At 44.0% G+C, this 23,331-nt stretch overlaps 1 protein-coding gene across 7 annotated transcripts in view; it reads right to left on the minus strand.

Moving 5' to 3' along the window:
* DIP2A (disco interacting protein 2 homolog A) overlaps window positions 1–23,331 on the minus strand; it is a 257,094-nt gene that overhangs the window by 88,036 nt on the left and 145,727 nt on the right. For 6 of the 7 annotated variants that reach the window (XM_048869008.2, XM_048869005.2, XM_048869006.2 and 3 more), the window contains 3 exons: window positions 15,243–15,362; window positions 7,541–7,780; window positions 349–477 (listed from right to left, as the gene is read on the minus strand). In XM_048869008.2, the coding sequence (XP_048724965.1) occupies window positions 349–477; window positions 7,541–7,780; window positions 15,243–15,362 (489 nt within the window). The remainder of the gene's footprint in view (window positions 1–348; window positions 478–7,540; window positions 7,781–15,242; window positions 15,363–23,331) is intronic. The other variant, XM_048869012.2, reaches the window with a different exon arrangement.

Below are 23,331 nucleotides of genomic sequence, written 5' to 3' on the forward strand. Positions count from 1 at the left end.
ATTCCAGTCAACTTCACTTCATGTTTGAATCTTTTACTCTATAAGAACAGTTGCAATCCTCTCTCTGATCCCTAAGCTTCAGTCCCTGCCATATACACACTGAACTACTCAAGTCTGAATCTGAACGACAACATACTTCTAGAAAAGAGATTATCCAAATATTACTGATGAGAGTCTAACTGGAAAGCTATAACCATTGCTGGTACAGAACAAACAGCAATATAATAGCCTATGGTACACTGCATAGGCAAGTCAGGTACCATGGCAAATGTTATATAGACTCTGTCTATTCAGTGATGCAGAAAAATGGCCAGGTGTTGGAGAGTGGAATCATTTTGACATATTCACCATCTGCAGTTTCTAGTATGCTGCTGTTGTAGCCCCTAGGAATTCCTCGTACTGACGCTACTTGTGGTCGCTCATGATGCAAGTGTTCCACAAGACCCGTTGTTACGTCAGGAGGAGCGGAGTGGTTATCTGTGAGGATATAAGAAACAGACACAGAAGGCACATCAGACATCTTAGTTATTAAGATACAAAGTTGCCTCTCACTGTCCACTTATACTTTTCCAGCTTTTTCTCTGCAGAACCCCCATCCCAAGCCAGATAGTAAGAAAGAAAACGGCTAAAATATTGCAACAGACATCTTTGGGATTGGTCAGAGCAAGTTTTGGTGGGCAGCCAAGTCCCTTTCCCGAAGCCAATCTGATCACTTTGGAGTGAAACTAGAGGGGACCCATTGTGGGTGAATAGAAGGAAGGAGTGAAAGGCAGGCAGCCTCTGGTTCAGCTGGCAGAAGGGGGATGCTCCCAGAATCCAAACTAGGAAAGGAAGAGACTGAATTAGGCACTTCAGGGAGCCTCCCAGCAGGAAGAGTAGGGAGTCAGTAAGAAAAGGTCCCTGATGGGAGCCTCAGCCCATGGATTGCAGCAAGTGCTGATTTTAGATCTCCAAGAGAAAGACATTTGTGGGAAGACCCAGAACGCTGAGGACCAAACAGGAGACAAATGCAGCACAGTTAAGCCCAAAAGATGTTGAGGTCCTCATTTAAGGATGGACTTTCATAACCAGGTGTGTGGTTCCTTTGCAGGAGTGTGTGGCCCCTCTGTGGTTAGCTCCAGGCTGGATCAGAAAGGGGTAACCATGCCTTGTTCATTGTGTTATGCCCTCATTATTTACTCGTAAGGGTTACTGCCTGTCTTTTACACTCTCTCTGTTAGACTGAGTGAAATTCCTTGTTTACTGTGAGAGTTTCATTCTTCACCGGACACTCTGAATGTTAAGAGGCCCATGTGGCTCTAATAGATGGACAGTCTTCAGCACTCGGCTCCAGAGATTACAGCATGGTTGTCACAGCTACAAACACTTAGGTCTGGGCTACACTGGGGGGTGGGGAGGGAGGGGGCGGTTTCGAACTAAGATACGCAACTTCTCAGCTACGCTATTTGCGTAGCTGAAGTCCAAGCATCTTAGTTCGACTTACCTGGGTGTCCTCACAGCAGTGAGTAGACCGCGGTGGCTCCCCCATCGATTCCGCTTACTCCTCTTGCCAAGGTGGAGTACCGGCGTCGATTTGGGGATCGATTTATTGCATCTAGACGAGATGTGATCAATCGATCCCCGATAGATTGATCACTACCTGCCGATCTGGCAGGTAGTGAAGACGTACCCTTAATATTTCTGGGTACCAATGCTCACAGAGAAGCAGGCTCGAGTCTGTGAGAGACAAGAGCGAGTTGCAATCTGGTGGGATAAATTCAGTTTAAGATGCGGCTGGCATGAGATGACGGAAGACACGTTGTGCACCATTTACACACATTTTATATTTTAGTTTTACATGGAGGAAGCAGCAGTGCCCCGGGCTGAAGCCACTGAAACAGCTTCTAAGGTTAATGGCTGGGATGCATCTGCAAAGCTGAAGTTTAGAGATGGGTTCCTACGTGGAGAGACTCCTCATGTGTATGGAGGGCTAAGTTGAGAAGTGAAGCAACAGTAATCGCCTGAAAACTGCCCTCCAACAACCAGCATATGATGACTGAGATCACACCATCTTCTTCAACCTAGGTAGAGTCCACCCACCTAGGCCTGTGGCAATGACCGTCAGTTACAGTTTTCCCTCAAGAGGGTCCAACCACCCAGGATCAATATGCGACCCATATTAGGGAAAGAGTTCAGAACGCAGCTACAACTGAAAAACCCACCATCTTGAAGAAGCAATCAGGCAGGCATCAGAGCTTGAACTGGAGACCCTAGATATCCAGAGTCCTAAGGAGGAGCTGCGTGAACAGAGCAGAGAGATTGAACTACCTTTGCGAGGCAGGAATACCCTGCCCTAGTACTGAAGGAGGTGATCTATGTCAATGAGAGCTGTGTAGTGACCTAGTGCAGCTCAAGGAGACTGAAATCCAAAGGAGCATTTCAACACATCACAGAATTCTGCACTGGCAAGGCATGGCTGCATCAGAGAAGTTGTCAAGGATGGAAACTGGAGCTTTAGGCGGCTGGATAGAGGACAGTTGGGACTTTTGGGAGCTGGGGAGATGTGGGAGGCACTGGGGGATAAGCAAGTTAGTGAGCTATTTCTGCAAAAGTGACCAGCAACGAAACAGTTAATATTGACAATTACATTAATCGTTAGGTTCCAGAGGAAACGATCCATTGAAACGAATGGGATAGCTTAAATTTTGTAGAGCTATTATTTCCGTTTGCCTGAAGACTCAGGACAACAATACTGCATTCGGTTCACTGATCTTCACGCCACAAGAGCCAGATACCCTTTTCTTCCATTAAAGTTTAGACTCCAGAGCACAATTCTGGGGCACACTCAGGATCACAGAACACTCTGGGCTTTGATCATAACTTGGCAGTTTGCATCCATCAGACGTGCCCACTAAAATGGCCAAGACAGAGACCACCATCACTGTTTAAAAATTAACAACGTATTGTAATCTAGTTCTCACAAATGGAAGTAAACAAACAGCAGTGAAAAGTGGAGCCACAGAGCAAATGAAGCATAAACATCTGAAGTGCAAACTTTTCTACACCATCGCACCAATAGGACTCAATTCAGTTCTGGAGGAATCACCCAGGGGACAAAGGTAGTTCTGTTCTCATGCCTATTCAAATCCTTGATATATGTTGAGAATACCTCCAAGGGGGCCACTTGTGAGCACTTGTGAGTTTCTTGTAAGCAGACGCTTGTTCGCAGCAACAGCTTGTAAGAGCAATCGCCGCTTACGGGAACATTTCCCTTGGGAACACTTTCTCTGCTGTGAATTGTCAACACTCCTCATAATAGCAACAGCTGCTTAGGAGCAACAGAGCAAAAGAGCACCAATATGTTGCTACTAATGAGCGTCTACTGTATTATGTAAGTTGTCTACCAGGTACTTACAGAGGTTGGTCCTGCTTTGAGCAGGGGGTTGGACTAGGTACCTCCTGAGGTCCCTTCCAGCCCTGATATTCTATGATTGTACTGAACTGAGATCACAAACTCCTTTCACAGGGACAAAACCCAAAAATGTCAAAAAGTAATATTTAGTTAGTCACTCTCTCAGAACAGCCTAAATTGGAAGGGATAACATCATGTGGTAACTGAATATGAAATCTGACTTTTCAAACCATTTAAAAGGGTTTTATGATAGAGTATTGAGTATTTGGCATACACCCAAAATGTCATTGGTATGTCCTATTGAGCCCAGTTTTGATTACTTTATTAAAAACGGAAACATTCTTCGCTTTAATAAAGCACGAAAACAAACACTGACTTAATGTAGCACACAAGGGAATGCAGCACAGACGAGAAAACTGAAGTCAAATGTACATATGAGCCGCTGACTGCAACATTAATCCACAAAACTCATATTCTGCTAAATTTACAGGGTCCAGCCTCAAGTGACAATATCTTGCACAGCTCACGATCCCTGAATGTTCCTCCCAAAATGATCACTCAAAATCACATCTGCTATGTGGCTTTGTCAATAAAAGGTCAGAAGAATACCACCACCTTTATTTATACAGGTCATGAGCTGGGAAAGGGAATTGGGAGCCAGTAACAAGATAATCTGAGGGAAAGAATCTTGGGGTATATGAGGACTCTAAAATCGGGAACGAAAGTGGGAAGCTAGTTTAGACCTATAGATTTGTATTAGATTTTCATTGTTTTGTCTTCAGGTACCCAGTCAGTCGAACAGGCCTTTTAAATAACTAAAAAGCTACTGAAATTGAACCAGAACAACCAGAAAAATAAAATAGTTAAAAACAAAAAACAAAACAGGAATTCAGTTGGAATGGCAAGTGGGTCCTCACATAAAATCTGGATCCAGATCTACTTCTTTCTTGGGTTCACTCTTCAACCCAACTCTTCTCAACTCAGCACTGCAAGGCTTGTCTACACAGAGTAGCAACACACACAACAGGGGTGCGATTGCTGAAGTACACTGAGATGCTGAGCATTAAGTGGTCCTTTAATTATTTCAACTGTGCTGATCACATATCCTGACCTCACAGCTCACGCTTTTCAGTCCTCCTTTCAAATCCAGTGCCCTCCCTTGTACCTTTCACTATGTTGTTAGTCTGAATTTAGTGTACAATTGAGAACATTAAATATTCTGAGCGGTCTTCTCTAGAAAATTACTATTCAAGCTGACTTGAATGTCTCACTATTGTTGTACCTACCTTCAGAATACTTTATAAAAGCACCTTGGAATATAAAATGTGTGAGTATTGTTGAAGTCACCCATATAGTTTTGTTCTACTCTACTTATCCTTGTGAACATACTCATATTTACTTTAACAATCGCTCCACAAAATATACAAACAATTATTCCAATCCTTCCAAGTTTAGATTGCTAATATCCTTCTCAGAGTGATTAAGTACTGAGAGCCCCATAACTCCATTGTGTGAAACAGAGAATACACTCAAAGATCCAATTGGACTTTTCTATTCTACTTACACTCACTGGAGTCCAAAGACCACACATCTTTCTAAAGACAGTCTGAGGTTGAGCAGCACTAATGGCTGACACAAACCACAGTTCCAGTTCCTTTTGCAAGCCTTCAAACAGGCAACCAGGATCTGGCAATGGTGCAATGCCACCCCCAGTTCCCCATATTTATAGAGCTGTAGGGAGTAGGGGATGCTCCGGGGACATGAAATAAAACATCCCTGGTGGGAAGAGAAAGATGGGCCCAAACTTATGGCTGATGGTTGGTTTATGTATAAGGAATTGTTCAGACCGATTACTAATGGACATACATTCATATAATTAAAAACACCCTCAGAAGACAGCACTAGCAAAGGACAGCGTACTATACTCAGCCACAGAGCTGAACCCTCCTCGTCAGCTAGTCAGGGTTAAAGAACAGTGAGTAGAGAGAAAGAGAGAGAATATGAACACTTCAGCCTCTCGGAGCTTTCTAAAACACTAGCATTTCAACATGGAAACAAATCCTCTTGTAAAAAGTTAAGACCAGATTTCTTTCCTATTAATTCCCAAAGTGGAGAACAGATCCCTATATAAACAGAGGAGGAAGCTGGAGATATGAAGAAGGGACACACTCCCCTCCCCAAGAGAAGCTTCCTGAGAGGGAGAGAAACTTCCATCTCTCTATCTGGGCTTCCATTCATTCCCTGCTGCATGAATGAGCTGGAGAAAATGGCCCATCTGGGGGGAAAGGGACTTGAAGAGTAGCAGGACAACTCCAGTTCCTACCAGCAACTGCCTGTGGAGAGTCCAAGGGAGCCTGCTGCTGCAGAGAACTGGGGCACCTCGTGGTCATAAGAGAAGGTGAAGGTGCCCCGTTGGAGCCTGGGTATGAATTCATGGACTGGCAGCTTCTTTTATCATTCTTAATTCTGACGACAGGCTGTAGAAAAACAAAAGCGGGTGCTTCAAGCTCAGTGTGAGGCAGAAAGCAACTGGAAAGCAGGCCCGCAAGGAGCTTGGATGGGGAGGAGCTGGGGACGACTCCTTTCCGGCTGAATGGCTGCTTCCTTCCTGATGGAAAGAAGACAGGAACACTCCCCCCGATGTATCAGAACCAGTGGAAATCATACCATAGGAAACCAGATTTAGCAGGCTGGCTGGGTTTGAAGTGTCGTAAATGAACTACTACATTGCTGTAATTTTCCACACAGATACTGAAGCGATTCAGTCTAGAGGATACACCGAGCAGACAGCAGAAAGCATAGATCATTGTGCAAAGTCTGAGGATGGTAGCTGGAATGGTGGAATTAATGAATATATTCATCAAATATTCAGTTAACAGTCTTTTCAGTTAAGTGTGTTTCAATTAGTGTTGGAGAAAGGTCTGTATGTTCATTTTGTAAGTCTACTGAAGTGCTTCAATATATTTCAGCAGGACCTCTGAAATATTTGCAAAGCAAATGTCTTTATATAATACATGCAGGCAACAGACCCATATAAACAAAGAAGTGAGATAAGTAAAGTGACCAAGTCCCAAAGTCTTAAGACAGAACTCTCATTGTCTTCAATGACCGCGTCACCTGTGTACGCATGAGGTAAGAACTTCAAGATATAGAGCAGAGGTTAATTAAAAATAACTCCTCATTTTACGCTGTATTTTTAAACTTCTTCAAACAATTTGGTAAATGTATCGAAAATGTACTGTTCCCCACTCCCCAAAGGATCTTTTAGTATTATATAACCACTAGATCATTATTAAACACACACACATGCACAGACACAGCATCAACCTTCCACCAGTCTAGATGAAATAATCCCTTACACTTTAATTCTAGAAAGAAAAGGAGTGGGCTTTTCTCTGTACCACTGAGCTGCAGAAGACCACTATTCTGTAAGAACTCTCTAGGATGCGTCCAGCACCCTGGTAACCCTGAGTTCTAGCCCTGCAGTGTTAGAGAGAATGAGGCAGGACTATTGCTTGAACGTGGGTTACAAAAACATTTTGTTCAACAAATATTTCTGTGCTTTTCACGTCCGTTCCAATATTAAGTGTCATTCAGGACAAGTTGCATAACTTTCCTCTAGACAATAACTCTATACCCAGATGCATCATGTACACGCTGTTAATCCAAACGTTTAAAAACATGTGGGTCAGCACCTAATATAAATGTAAATCTTGTATAGCATTCCAACAGACCTCTTGTTCATGGAGGTTTTCCAACTAAATTACCTTTGAATCCCAGATCCTGAAGTTACTTGGGCTAGACAAGTGGATGTCAGAAGACATGTCCTGAACATTTGATACCTCCTTTTGAAATGGTGTTTCTTATGAACTAGAAAAGGTACCTTTGATTCGATTTACCAGGACACTAACGTTTTAGCAAGGGAATGCTTGTTTGCAATTTGTAAGTATCTATTTCTGTTTATAGTGGAAAACAATACACGACACGTACCTGGCCCGTGGATCATACTTTAGTTAGGAATACTGCTTAGAAAAGTATGGCACTCATGAGAATACCTGACTTTCGTGTTTAACCACACTTATATTTTTCAGGTTTTCTTGACCAGCTCTTTACTCTTTTTAGCGACAAACAGGCGGCTCTTTTACTGACCTAGCTGAGCGTGCGCCATAAGGTCTGCAAGCACAGTGGCAGCAGCGGCGGCAGCACTGGAAGCAGCAGCAGGTTTCCCTCCGGGATGGGATGAGGTGGAGGATGCAGAGGATGAGGTGGAGGAACCCTGGATAACCCGGTTAAGCCAGGGCTCTACGCTGGAATGGCTCTGGAACGGAGTGGAGGTGATCCGCCCTTGCCGACGTAACGAGCCCTCATCTTCTGAGGCAGACGATGTGTCTGTGATTAAAATAATGATGACAGGCATGTAATGTAGGAATGACCCAATAAAGGGGAACATGAAGTCTTTCCATGTTCTCCATTTGTCGTTTCTCATGCACTAAACATGAGACACATGTACTAAGCATATGGCACATTCACATGCACAAATTCTGTTCCACTGCCACCCTTTCACAGGGTGCTTAACTTCTATGCAGGATCAATGGAAAACAATGTCTGACAGCAAAACATTGCATTTTAACTGCTTTATTTGGAATGACAAAAATATAATCTGCTAAATAAACCACTTCTGCCTAAACTATTGAATATATACCATAACAATGTGGAATAAGGACATATACCCTTCGCGCACACTTATTGCTCTCTATTTTTGTGTAGTCTGAGTAGAACTACCCCCACAGTTAAGAATTAAAAATTCAGCATTGTTTTCCATTTGAACCCCTGCATAGCTTGATTCCTTTTTCTAGATTCATAAAACAATTACAGCAAAAAGCACACCCAGAGGCCAGCTCATTTACTGCTAGTAAATCTGTGCTGCTCAATGAAATATTAATTTTACATTTGTTTAGTTTCATCACAACTATAAAAAATTAGGAACCCAATCAAAAAAGGTATGTGTATTACATCTAATCGAGTGCACTACATGGATGAAACTTATTAAGGCCTTTTGTTATAGTGGAGCCAGACACGCATTGCTACAGCTAAGGTTTGATAACTCCTATTTTAACTGCCTGCTTAAAGTTATTTAGAACTTTCTGAAACTTTCATCTTCTGGACTAATATTCCATGTTAGAAATCACCACCTTTGGGCAGAAGACAAACAGCTCAAGGAAGTAAGGTTTGCTTGGTTTTGAGTGACAAAGCAGAGGGAAATTAATTTTGTTGCATTATGGAAAATTTTTTTTTTTTTTAAACAATAGTTCTCCAGCCAAAATAGCTGAGGTCTGAAGCTGAAATTGGGCATAGAAGTAGTCATTGCTGAAGAGGGTTGCATGGCCTTTTCCTGAGAAAAACTGGTTCTTGCCTGGACAGAGGTATGAACATCTGAATCTCAGTGTTCACAGCATTTATTTTATTTTTGCTACGCTCATTAAATGAAAAACTAAGGAATGACACAGCGCACACGTTATCAACTAACGAGTGTCACAGCAAACTGGTTAGTAATCTATAATCTAAATACATTCACACTGAAAGAGATAACTGAGTCTGAGGGAAAAGCTTCTAAAGACTGTAAGGTGAACAGAAGGGCCCTTGCCAGGTTTTTTAAGGTGTGAAATTGTGGAGAAAAGGTTCCAACCAGCCTTGGAAGGAGTGAAGGGGCTGAGACAAGGGTTGAGGACTCTGAATGACTCTCAGGACCATTCACATTCCCTCAGTCTCCATCAAACCCCACTGGGCTGACAGGTTTCTCCTGGCCATAACCTGACAGACATTTTAGAGCTCAGCAGCTGGGGAAGGTGTCTTGCTGGGGAGTTCTTAAACTACACAAGAACAGCCATTGTCCTTTGGTGAAGCCTAGGATCTCTGCCAGGCCAGACATTTCCCAGCAGCAGAGATCCTGAGAGTCACAAGAGAAGGGTCCTTTCGGAGAAACAGCAACAGTGCAAGGGAGAAGTGGTGTTCAGATGGTCTAGGAGCCAAATAGCTTCAGATTATGGCATTTACACTGCTCTGTACAATTTGCATAAACCAGCAAAATCTTGGAGGTTGAAGCTCCTCCTCTGGATATTTTTCTTCCAGACTTTCTCAAATGATGCTACATGGGCAGGAGACAGAGTTAACGTGGAATACATACAATCTTAACTTTGGTATTTCCTAACCTTTGTATGCTTAACGGTTCAAATGTAATGTACTATGAACAGTTTTGATATGGAATTGCATGAAGAATCCCAGATTACATATAGCAACAAACATGAATATTGCCAGATAACTCCAGGGAATAATGTATGAAGTATCAAGAATTTAACACTCAGTAATTTGAGAATGACTGGTTTTAAACAGTGCAAAGATATGAGAATTGGAGATCACCCTTGTAAAGAGAGAATCATCCAGTGGCTTCAACTGGGCTGAGTGAAGCTAAACTTGCAGATCTCATATCATCTGACCATTTCACCTCAAATTATGGATTTATGCCAAACAGGACATATTTTGAGTAAAAATACATTTATTTGTAACAATAGTTCTTTGAAGAGATACAGCTGTCAGAGATCAGCAGGCTTGGATTTGTACCCTGTGGATAATACTTCTGGGGAACTCCCATCGTTTAAAAGTTCTTGGCTGCTGTCTCTAGCAGGGGCCATTGCAGCTGCCTTTCTAATGAAGCCAAAGCATAAACCCTTAATGCCTGAACTTGCACTTCCTCTGAGGCTAAAGGTGAAAACTGAATATGCAAAAAAAGTAACCAAAGAGGGTTACCAACCCCTCAAGTATGAAGGGCATTGGGTGGTGATCAATCTCAGATATATCTCCAGAGAACCATAGTGACAGATGAGTAGGTTTCTTGTCACCAAATACATATGCTCTGATAACTTTCCATACTTGGTTCTTGAAGAGCTGTGCAGAGAATGCTATGTCTGCCCTACAAATCTCCCTAATGAAATCTGATCACAGGTTAGCTGCAAGAGCCAACATCCTTTGGACCAAATGTATGTCAGCATGATATCTGAAGTCACAATTCAATAATATTTATGCAGGAAAAAAAAACACATTCAGATGGACACAAGAACATGTTAACAGGATGAGACTAATTGATTAAAAGGGAATTTAAAAATCTCTGAAAGGATTTCATCCTTGAACTTCAGTTTAAGTCACTAAGATATGCAGCTTCCTCACCCTGTAAACTGAAGTTACGGCAACCAGGAAGTGACAGCTTGTATGAGAAACTTCAGTTCCCAAGTATTAAGAAAACTTCTCCAAAGTAGTCAAAACCACACAGACAGATTAAAATGTTTACACACATTAAGTCCCACACAGGTCATGATACCAGGAAACTGAAAATGATGTACCTTGAACATTATTGCAAAAAGCAAAAGTAGCTGGTAAAGGTGCTATTTGGAAAGAAGTCTGTTATCCTGATTTATGAACAGCGGTGTTCATGAGGAGTATGAAAAATGGTCCACGTGGGACTTTTTTCGATAGGCCACAAATATTTTCCACTTGCACTGAACACCCATCTGCTAGACTATTTCCAGGCAGTTAGGTGAACCTCAGAGACCAACATCCTTCAACTTTAACCCATTAGCAATCATGCGGATTGGGAAATGTATCCAGGCTTAGATGCAGGAAAGTGCCATGATTCCATATACTTGGATGTGGCAAGCTTCTCAGTGCAATGGGACTGGCTATCAGCATTTTTACAAGGTCAAAAACGCTATTTCCTTGGCCAACAGAAGATCAATACCTTTTTTCTGACCTTAGTCAAGTATTTACTGCCAGAGGATATTCAGACATGAAATTTCCCTTCCTAACCGATTGGGAAGACATTGTCCAAAGGAAGCTTTTTGGTGATGCACACAGAACACCAGTAATTTTGCATTCATAGAAGGGGCGATAAAATTATTTTCTACTTGACCAGCCCCTGATCCAGGATACAGTAATGATCAACTTAGCCTGTTTGTAATCACGTTATCCTTTCCTGACTTGGAAGGGACAACTAGTAATGTCTTTAAGGGAAATGTTCATACAGAAGAAATAAGTGAATCAACTCTTCCATATTTGTTTATATAAAATGTGGTAGCATAACTGCCTGTTTGGATCAAAGACACCATTTGGGTTGCCACATATGTCATGCTCTGGACAGCATTTAAGACCACCCTTGCCTGCAGAGTTTGATGTAGATTTTGTTCTTGGAGATATCACATACCCTAGAAAGTGCGAAGCTATGCCATGTGAGCTCCCCATCCCAGGCAGGAAGCATTCATAGTTACTTGGACTGGAGTAATTTGGGAGACTTTCCCAGTTACAGGTTGTCCCTGAACTGCCACTCAAACATGTACTGTAGTCAGTCATTCAGATGCTATGCAGGAAATGTGTGGCTTGCAAACCTTGAGACTTCAGGGCCCATAGTGGTTGCCTCATATGCAGGAGTGCTAGGAGTAACACAAACATCCCTGTGGCCATGCTGCTCAATGTTTTCAGCAGGTCTGTGTTGAAACCTTCTGACTGGCAAACCTTAAATTCCATGTCTCGTCCTAGAGTACAGTCTTTTTACATGAGCCCCATCTAGCATGGGTCGTATAACCTTCAATTGTCTGAGGAACAAGCTTAGACTTTGGGTCTAAATCCTAGTGACTCCAGCACTGGTAGAGACTGATTCTTGTCCTACCAAAATGACATCCTTCTTGATGGGCCAGTCCTCCAAATAAGGGGAAACATTTGCTCTTATTCTGTGTACAAACATTACTAAGTATTTTATGAATTCATGCAGCACCACTGCAAAAAAGGACTTAAAATGGTTCGGGAGCTCTCTCCTTAATGACATGGAACTCAGCTGGGTGATGTACCCTCTTGTGTTTGTAGACCACAGCAAGTCCCAAATTTCATAAGCAGTGTCTCTCACCTAGGAAAAACATGATTGTTCCTAGAGATACCAGTTGACCATTTCTTTCACTAGATATAAGTTGGGGCCTTCTACTTCCTTATAAGGACCCTGCTGGGTGCACTTGGCACCAGCTATAGCAGTGACAGGCATGTCAGAATATACATACCTCCCTTTAGCAGGCGGCTGATACTTTAAGAGAATGTATATCCTGCAGTTTCTTTCTGATACTGATGTCAAGAGCATTCTCGAGCAGGGAACTTTGGAGAAGCTTATCTAATCTGAATTCTGTAGCCACGTTTCATAAACAGAACTCAATGTGCCTGAGGTAATCAGGGTCACAAGGGGGAAAAGGGCTAGTTTCCCCTCCCTCAGGGTAGTCCTCTTGAGTAGATACAAGATGACTGGCCGCTTGTTTTAAATTCTATCAAAACACCAGATTTTTTGCTTCCTAGAAGCAGGGTTCAGAACACAGATTGCTGTTGGAAGACAGCCAGAGAACTAGGAGCATCCCAAATCTAGTAGAAGTAATAACTAGCTTCTTTGCGGGTGCTTTCCCTTGTCAACTCTATGAGGGAGGAGGACTGGATGGTTGCCTAAGTAAATAAACTGTGTTTGAGAAACACACTTCCCATTTTTCTCCAAAAGGTTTCCACCATCATACAAGCCGCAGCTGTATCTCTACATAAAAGCTCAATGTTCACAACAACGCGTGTCTATATGCTTCGATTCTGGAGCGAGCTACTTGTGCTGCCAATCAAACGTAGTTCAGATCTGATATCACGATGTTTCCAAACACCTCTAGGAACCACTTAAAATGTATTTCAGGGAAGAAAATTCACAAAGATGTGGACCTTTCCCATTCCAAATCGGTATGCACACTGAAACAGACATTACAGGCTGGCAAACCCTCCTTCTGAAAAAGGTGGAACTGTGTACTGTCAGGCTTCCTAATGGTGACAACAGCCTGTGACACAAGACTTGTGTTAGGAAGGAGAACCAGCACCTCTTGTAACCAAGTATTTCCTTTTCATGCATCTATCAAACATCAGCTCAGGACTGAGTAGGTGAAAAACATTCCTTTATTTGCAGGGGGAACTATCAGCAGATACTTCAAATGAGGTGTCCTGGAATGCTTCCAGAGAAAACAATGACCAACTTCATTTTCTCAAATAGAGGGAAATTCCATTTTGGTTTTGGCTTTTATAAGAAAGGAGGCGGCTGTGGAATCTAACCATTTTCAACTCCTCTGCCTCAGAAACTGGAGCACTTATGATGGCAAGTAGTTTTCCACCAAGCCTGAGGCCAACACTCCTGTACGCTCTCCTATTCACAGTACGCTTCATCCCAGACAGACCCAAACTGCTGCACTGTCACAGGAAGTTGTAAGACTGATGTTGCTGAAAGAGGCTTTGACCATGATTACTCCAAGACACCACAGCTGACGCTTCAAATCACCTTTCCTGGACACCGGATTCCCTAAGCACGGTGGATGTTTCAAGGGCTCTGAATAGAAGCTTCAGGCTGTCTACTTGGATGTGAGCTGCCCCATGAGGAAGCTCTGCAGTCTTCACCTGTAGCTGGGTGCTGAACTCTGGTTCACTTGAGGCTTTTAACGGTGAGGCAATCCAGGCCAACTTGAAATCTAACTTGTGAAAGTCATTGCGGATGTCCAAGACAGACTTCAGACAGAAACCACATCCCAGCAACCACAGTCCATGACCCAAAGTAAACTTGTTATTGGTTATATTTTTCTGAAATTAATAGATTATAACATAACAGTGTCATCAAACAAAAATACTTGCAAAGTTTTTAAAGGTGATGAGCTTCTCTATATCTGAAAGTCAAAAAGGGTAAGGGGGAAGAGAAACAGAAGCTACAGACCATGAACTCAGACTGCCACAAATATCCCTTCAAAGTACATTTTTATTAAAAAAGGTAGGCAAAGAATCCATAAAAATGCATTACACAAAGGACATGTAAATAGCAAAGTTTTCTTCAAAGGCCGAGGGATTGAGAGAAAAAGGTGTGGCCCAGCAAACAGCTGAGGCACGACAGCCCAGGCCGTACTTCCGCAGCTGGTGTTAAGAAATAGAACTGAGCTGAAGGCACCAGAGCTCACTGTGGCTCTAATCTAGGGCAGCACACAAAAGGACTGACAGAATCAGTTGTTCAAAACGTAAGAGTAGGTGAGAAATTCACTTATATTTGCATACAAGACACTGACCCCAAAGTAGTTACATGCTGTCCTACCAAGCTATCTGGAGAATGAGGTTTTTCTTATCCTTAAGATGATCTGTGAGGAGAAGGCAAAAGGCACCTAATATTTTTGTCTTTCCTCTCTTTAAAAGTAATAGAAGTAACAGGGTGGGGTTTTTGTGGCTTTTTTTTTTTTAATATACTCTGGGCTAAACAGTCTCAAATTCACAGCAAGAGATGAGCTCCACGCATGAACCATAAGTGATTTAAACAAACTAGGAGGCTATTTTACAAACAAGGAGCTTTTTCAATAATTTAACTTTTTAAAGCATTTCCCAGCAGCCATTTTAAAGAAAGGCATCTCACGCAACATTTAATAAAGAATCTATAAAGCTCTGACATATTTTTGCCACGATGTTATCTTTCAGAATGAGACTTTACAAATGAAGATAAACAATTTTTTTGTGCTTAAGGGCTACTATTCACCCTAAAGCTCTTCCAAAATTTTAAGAAAAGAGACAGAAAATCTTGTGGAAGAAAAATTCTGACAGTGACCAAATCCAACCTAAATTTTAGCATCAGGACTAAAGTTCACATAGCATGCAAGAAGCTTACTGCAACAATGGGAGACTTCAAAGTCAGTAGAACAAAACACAGCATTCACTTATTACATTTGCAATGTTAAGTTTACCTGACAATGTTTATGTATGCTGACTTATTAGATACCTGGAGGTGTATATGTTTCTACTGAAGAGTGTACAAGAACAGAGCGTCTTTTTGAAGGCATGGGCATTTTCCTCTCTTTGTATTTAGCCAAAGCTGCTTGTACTGCTTCAGTGTGGACATCTAGATAGTAACAAACAACAACAAAAATAGTTATGAAATGGAAGTACAGCTACCTTTTCCTTCCAAAACATTACACACACCACAGATTTAACCTTCTTTACAAATGACTGGTGCTGCACCACGGTTCAGAACACTAATGACTTAGTCTGACAACGTATGCTCAGGCCCCTTGTTCTAGAATCCATTTATCTCACCGGCACTTAGCTACGAAATAGAAGCAACCTATTTCCGGTCTCACCAGCAGCAGTTTAGCAGCTGTCATATTTGCATTTACTCATCTACCCGAGCAAACTCAGTGACACATCCATACTGCAAAGTCTCCCCAAGTATGCTCTGATCCCCCTCAAATACACACTTACCAGTGTTCTCTCTAATTTTTCCCACGCATTTGCGGAATGAATTTTGTTATGCGCACCAATATGGAGGTGAGGTGTGACACATCACCTTCATATTGGTGCACATAACAAAATTAATGTGGTGGGAGGTGGGGCTGAGGGGGTCAGAGTGTGGGAGGGGGTTCAGAGGTGGGGAGAGAGTTGGGGTGCGGGGGGGATGAGGGCTCTGGGGTGGGGTCCAGGGTGCGAGAGGGGGCTCAGGGCTGAAGCAGAGGGTTGGGGTGTGGGGGGGATGAGTGCTCTGGCTTGGGTGTGGGCTGGGGATGAGAAGTTTGGGGTGCGGGAGAGGGCTTAGGGCTAGGGCTAAGGGTTGGGTGCAGTGGGCGAGGGCTCCGTCTAGGGGTGAAGGCTCTGGGGTGGGGCCGGGGATGAGGGGTTCAGAGTACGAGAGGAGGCTTAGGGATGGGGCAGATGGTTGTGTGTGTGGGGGGGGTGAGGGCTCTTACTTGGGGTGTGGGCTTTGGGGTGGGGCTGGGGTACGGGGGGTGGGCTCTGGGGCGGGACCAGGATGAGAGGCTGCCCTAGGGCTGTGATGGGAGAGAGCACCCGCCCCCAGCCCTCTCTCACCACAGCAGCTTGGGACAGAGGAGAGGTGCCTTTCCCCAGCTACGGCAGCTCCAGCTGGGCCGGAACGAGGGAGGGGCTCCTCTCAGCCGTGGAAAGTCCGCAGCAGGTCTGCACTGGGGGAAGAGGCATCCCTCCCTGCCGTAGCCCTGAGCCCCTGCGCAGGGCTTAATAGGCAGCTGCGTGGCCACGCGGCTGCACAGCTTGAAGGTAACAGATTCTTACAGCCAATTCTTATTAACTAAACTAAAATTTATTTAAAAAGTAAAGAGTATTGATTAACACGATCAGTATACATACAGATATGAGTACAATTATTAAGATTAAGATTCATAGTGGAGATGGTGAGCTTTGTAGTTGCAAAGAGTTCTTTCAGAATTAGCTCATAGGTTATAGGCCAATGTTTGTATTCAGGGAGATCCAGTCAAGACTGGAGAGCTCTATCTTGGGCTTGAGCCTCCCCTGCATGAAGCATCAAGCAGATCTGAGAGAAAAAGGATCAGGACACAAGCCCTTCTTTATACAGTTTCACACCTTCTTGTGACAGGTTGGAGTCCCTCGGTAAACAATAGGCAATTATGGAGACTTATTTCCTAAGCATCACCAGTAATTAGTTACCCAAATTAACACAAGGCAATTTATCCATTAGGCAGTTTTATCTCAAACTTCAGAGACATATAGACAATGACATTACCCAAGATTCATCTAAATGTTAATATTTCCTTTTGATCTCCGAATCAAAAGTGATAGTGACAGACAGGAACTGCCTGTTTACATGGCTAACATCTTAACAAGATATGAGTGCACACATACAATTAGTATCACCTCTGATTCCTAACAATATAGGTTTGCATTTCAAAGTTCCAGCCTATCTACCATGGAATGGTCCTAATTATCATTTACATACCTTTCTAACATCTCTCTAATGGTTGACTCTGGGTTATTTAGCCTACAAGCTGCTTAACCCTTTCTGGCCCTGCTTCACATTTTGTATAAAATTTGTTGGAATTATATAATAGTGGTAGCAACAATGGTTTGCATGGTAATATTTTAATTAGGTAACGTCACACCAGCACTTCCCATATTGGCTGGGGAAGGGGAGAGTGAAGCAGGCTGCCTCAGAAAATGTATAAATTAAGATTTTATACCTTTAATACCACATGGCAAGACTGTAGGGTGACAGTGCAATTGCTTCCATTTCCCTGAATGAGACTCAGCCCCCAAAGTCTGGGAAACCTGCCATCCTGTAATAGTTGTGTCATCTGTGACTTCTTCACCTTCTCCCCCTTACTGTTATTTTTAAATTTTAGGTAAACTGGACCTGATGAAAATAAGGACGTGACAGGACTGCCAAAGCCAGGGTCACATTGCAGATTGAGTTTATACAAGCTTTCTCCACAAGACTTTGCCTGTGCACTTCAATCCTGGCGTGCAACCCACCAGGTATCCCAAGCCTGGAGAGAAAGAAAATCATGCCAGACTGTGTGATTGTTTGGGGAAGTGGGTAGATGTCCAGAGAGTAGGTAGGGCAAATGCATGTTTTCATTTATGACCTAAGTAGGATTCAAACTCATGTGAAAGACTAGTATGCTATATATAAACAGAATATTTTGGTGAATATTTAGCATGCTGAATCTCATTTCCTGTCCATCAGCTCCTGAATACTGAAATCTTAGCTTAAAATAATGTTCTATTTATAGAAAAACAAAGCTGCATGCTGTCATTACAGCGTTCTCTTCTGGGTTTAAGAGTGATTTGCAAATATATAATGAAACAGTTAACAGTAGGGTTATGTGTTGCAAATATAAAATGCAAGAGGTAGAAGGACCACCAAGCTCATAAGTGATTAACTTTTAATAAATGTGGCTTCCCCAAAGTATATTCAAAACTGTTTAAGAAATCAAGTTCAGTTGTGTTTGGAAATAAGCCCAAAGTCTTCTTTAAAACAAAATCATTTAATGGGGGTTGAGGAGGAGAGAAGGAATAAAAGCACACCACCTTATTTTCGTTTAATAAGAGCCAAATATGGTTTTGCATCCAACTTTTACTAAGCACTAAAATTCATTTAAAGCATAATTAATGCAGACAGATTTATTAGGCTTGGTCTACACTACAAACTGGTGTAGAGAGTGCTCTGGCGATGGGAGGGCTTCTCCCATCAACACAGCTACTGGCTCTGGGGGAGGTGGAGTACCTATGCTGACGGGAGAAGCGATAACAAGATATTGATGTGCATCCTAGACTCTCAAAATGTCCAGGTATCTTGTGCCGCGAGGCTGTTCATGTGGGCTTACCAATCTAAAAGGGATGCATCCTTAATAAAGGGAGAAAGGTGGTGCCCACACACATCTCATGAGGATTTGTCCACCATAGCAGAGAAGATACTACATTGGCCAGAACAGTTACCACGAGGTTCACAGAATGGCAGTTTGGAGAGTATACCAACTGCAGTCATGTTTGAAGGCAATGAAGGTCGAGTCCTATGAATGAGGTGACCTAGGTGCATGAGGCCATATGACCTAAGAGAGACAAACATGACTTCAAAGTTGCCCGGATGAAGTCCATAGATTATGTGGGGGTGAGAACACATTTTTTGGTGTTTACTCTGATTCCCAATGAGGAGAGGAGGAGCATAGCATCATAGAAGTTGACATGTAGGCTTTCTGGTGGGATTTGGTGGCAAGGAATCAGTTTTCGAGGTAGGAGAAGACAATGAGACCACAACGTCTGACGTAATGTGCTACTGCTGAGAATGTCTTGGTAAAGTCTCTGGGGGCAGTTGCTATTTCAAAGGGGAGTATTCTGTACTGAAAATGGTTGGAGCCCACCCTGAATCTGAGGAAGTGTCTGTGAACGGGTTGAATAAAGTAGGTGTCCTTCATATCAAGAGCTGTAAACCACATGCCCTTTTCTGAAGATGGAATTATAGCTGCCAACATGACTACAAAATCTGAGTTTGCGAATGAAGCGGTTGAGATCGAGGATTGGTCTCCATGTTCTGTTGCTCCTCATTGCAATAAGGAATTCATCTCTTGATTAAGAATACTCGGAGTGACCCCCGAAAAGGGGGTGGGGTGCGGAATTGGAGGAGATAAGGATGTAAACTATCGTATAGCCAGAGTGGATGACATTTAGCATGTATTTGTCTGTTGTTATTGCACTCCAAGTGCTGAAAAAGTGCTAGGTGACCCCCAAACAGCATGTGGGGGTTGGGAAGTGTTGGGCTTAGTATTCCAGGGCTCTCGAGCTCCCATCAAAAATGCTGAGCATGGAGCTGATACTGAGGTGCTGAGTCAGCTGCAGAGAGACTTGTAGCGAAGAGGGACTTTTGAACCCTGTCTCTTACATGGTGGTTCTTAGGGTCTCTGATGGAAAAAGTACTGAGCCACAAGTATAGATCTGAACAATGGAAAGTGAAATTTCCTTTAAGGGGCAGATGTATGTCTCCCCAGTAAGTGGAGGGAAGCCCTGGAGTCCTTCAGGGTATGGAGGGACTCGACCGTCTTTTGGTTGAAAGAGGTGTGATTCATCAAAGGGAAGGTCCATGATAATTTTCTGGACCTCCTTAGGGAACCCTGACTCACAGAGCCATGACTTCTTGCACATCACTACTGCAGTAGCCATAGCTCTAGAGGAGGTGGTAGCAGCATTGACTTCAGATTGGAGAATAATCTTGGCCTTCATCTATCAGAACTTGGAAACGAGCTCTAGACTGCTGCGGAAGGCTGTCCGTAAACTCTGCAAACTTGGCGTAGTTCAGGAAATCGTATTTAGCCACTGGCAACTGGTAAATGGCTATCCTGAACTGGAGGCTGGATGACGAGAAGACCTTTGTCCTCAGAAGATCCAGGATTTACCTTCCTTATCAGCAGTAGAAGACTTGGGATGTTGCTGTCTACCCCCTTCAGAAATAGTGAGTTGGCAGCGGGCTGAGAAGACAAAAATCTCGCTCCTTTGGCTAGCACTTAACACTTCTCTGTCCTTTCAGGGATAGGAGTGCGGATGGCAGAGATGTGATAGCTGGCTCCAGTATGGCTTCACTAATGGGGAGAGCTATTTTGTTGTGTCCGGGTGCGTGGAGGATGTCAAAGAGTTTGTGCTGGGAGTCCTGGATCTCCTTGAGAGGAATCTGAAGCTCTCCAGTAACTGAGCAAAGGTGAAAAGAAAAGGAGTACTTGTGGCACCTTAGAGACTAACCAATTTATTTGAGCATGAGCTTTCGTGAGCTACAGCTCACTTCATCGGATGCATACCGTGGAAACTGCAGCAGACTTGTATTGTTTCATATTCTCTGTGTATATATAAAGTCTGCTGCAGTTTCCACGGTATGCATCCGATGAAGTGAGCTGTAGCTCACGAAAGCTCATGCTCAAATAAATTGGTTAGTCTCTAAGGTGCCACAAGTACTCCTTTTCTTTTTGCGAATACAGACTAACACGGCTGTTACTCTGAAACCTGAGCAAAGGTGGTTCTGGAACTGCCTGAAATCACTGGGGACAGAGCGGGAAAGGAGTAAGAGTCACCACCTCATCCGGAGAAGAAGATAGCAGTCTTACTGGTTCCGGTAGAACTGACTCCAAGTTAGATGAGCTGGAGGTTTGTCCCAAACCAGTGTGGTCTTTTGTGGGGGGTGGAGAACACGTGGGGAAGAAAGTGTTCATCAGGTGGTTCAAAATCTCCCAGTGAAGAGAAGGATGATCCTGGTTCCAGTGGCGGTTCTGTCGGTGCCATGGGAGGGGGAGATGTATTCTGTGCAGTTGATTCCCCCAGAGATATTATCATCTTCCTGGCGACAGAGGGGCTCAATGGAGAAGGGGATTCTGGATCTGGGAGAGTGAAAATGTCTGTGGGGCAGCAACAGATTCAGATTTCTCTGGTCTGAGAGGAGCTCTACTTGTTCGAGCCACTGCAGCAGACAAAGAGAGCGGTGTCCAAAATTGAGGGTGATCAAACTTCATGGGTGCTGCTGGATCCCAGGGTGTGGGAGGTGCCAAGGCTAATGGTACCGACAGAACATGGACCAGTATCAATGCAGCCCAATGCTTATGAGCTTTCTTGTCATGTCTCTGGGACTTTGTATGTCCTAAGGCAGAGGTGGGCAAATTGAGCTCCCGGCCGGGGAGGCTAGCCCCTGGCCCCTCCTCCGCTGTTTCCCCGGCAGCGCAGCTTGCGCCTGCCCACCTTGCGCCTGCCCACCTCCCAGGCTTTCCAACAAGCCTGTCCGGCTGCTCTGAGCGGCCTGATAAGGGGGCGGAGGTGGATAAGGGGCAGGACATCCTGGTGGGCAGGCAGCGGGCGGTTGGATGGGGGGAGGTTCGGGGGGCGGTTAGGAGACAGGGAGCGGGGGGGGGGTGTTGGATGGGGGTGGAGTCCTGGGGGGGCAGTTAGGGACGGGGTCCCAGGAGGGAGTGGTCAGGAGACAAGGAGTGTGTGTGTGGGGATTGGATGGGTCCCAGGGGGCCTGTCAGGGGGCAGGGGAGTGGACAGGGGTTGGGTCAGTCGGGGGGGGGGGGTCCCGGGGGGCAGTTGGGGACAAGGAGCAGGGGGGGTTGAAGGTTCTGAGGGGGGCAGGAAATGGGAGGGGGAGATGGGGGGGCAGGGGCCAGGCTGTTTGTGGAGGCACAGGCTTCTCTACCTGGCCCTCCATACCATTTCGCAACCCCAATGTGGCCCTCAGGCCAAAAAAGTTTGCCCACCCCTGTCCTAAGGCCTCATGAAGCGAGCTGATTGGCTTGCTTACAGCCAAATCTGACTTCTCTGAAGTCGATTTAGACGAAGACTTAGTTTCATGCTTAAAAGAGTGCTTCCTGACAGGACCCCACAGAGAGGTAAGTGGGGGCAGATTCTCCCGCACCAGAGCTGGATTTAGCAGCAAGGATCCTTGCTGAATCAGGCCAAAGTACGGGGGAGGGGGTCCCCTGGCCTGGGACTGACAGACCTATGGCCTGCTCCATGAGGTATTTGTGGAGATGAAGTTCCCACCTTTCCTGGTTACGGCTAGGGAACGATCAGCACATACCGCACATCGCTGTGATGTGGGCGGCTACAAGACAGTACAGGCAGCACTGGAGGTCATTGCTGACTGAGAAGAATCACGGGCAGGAAGCAGAGTTGGACGCCCGGAGTTCTGGGCACAGTCCAGTACCTGAATGGGGTACGAGGCAGGGCCCCACCATGACACTAATCTAAACACTAATAGCTCTATAAAACACTGAACTATTAAAACTAATTTACAAACTAGATAATTATTTTGTGGGATGAAGCCAAAGTGTGGACATGGAAGATTGTGACCTCGACAATGCAGCAGTGAGAAGGAACTGGAAAAGCAGTCGGGCTGCCTTGCCCTTTATTCCCTTGGACAGAGGCATAAAATAAGCTGGGGCGCATACACAGATCAACAGACACTTCTCAAAATTTTCCAGTTTCAGATGCCTGGTGCGCATGCGTAATCCCCAGTGGACTATAATAGGCCTATCACTCAAAGAAGAGTGTGTGTTAACTACTTATGCTAAACAATCTGTTCCACCTTGTATTTAGCTGTGACTCTGAGTACTTTTCCCATGCCTGAAGAGCTCTGTATGTCTCAACAGCTTGTCTTTCTCCAACACAGTTAGTTCAATACAAGATATTACTTCACCCACCTTCTCTCTCTAAATTAAAATGTTATATTGTTGTGATACTAAAGCAGCATTCAATAGGAATTAGCAAAACAAATAAATAAAGGTTTCACTTTCCAGACAAGTCCTCCCAGAATAAGATGGTAAATGGATAATATTTATTGTTCATGTTAAACTAAACAGCACAGTGAATAACTGCACAGATTAAGACAGCTTTTCCCAATTGGTAGAGTGTGCCCCATATAGGGATATGGAAGTCTAGCTGGTAAGTAAGGGCATGTAAGTATGCATATGTGGAGGATATAAATTAAGATGGGTAGGACTTTAAACACCACCTGAAAGATTTGGGTTCGGAGCTGGGGGGCACATTTAGTTTCATTTTCCTGAGAGAGA

Source organism: Caretta caretta, chromosome 11, assembly GCF_965140235.1.
Source record: "Caretta caretta isolate rCarCar2 chromosome 11, rCarCar1.hap1, whole genome shotgun sequence".
NCBI lineage: Eukaryota > Metazoa > Chordata > Testudines > Cheloniidae > Caretta > Caretta caretta.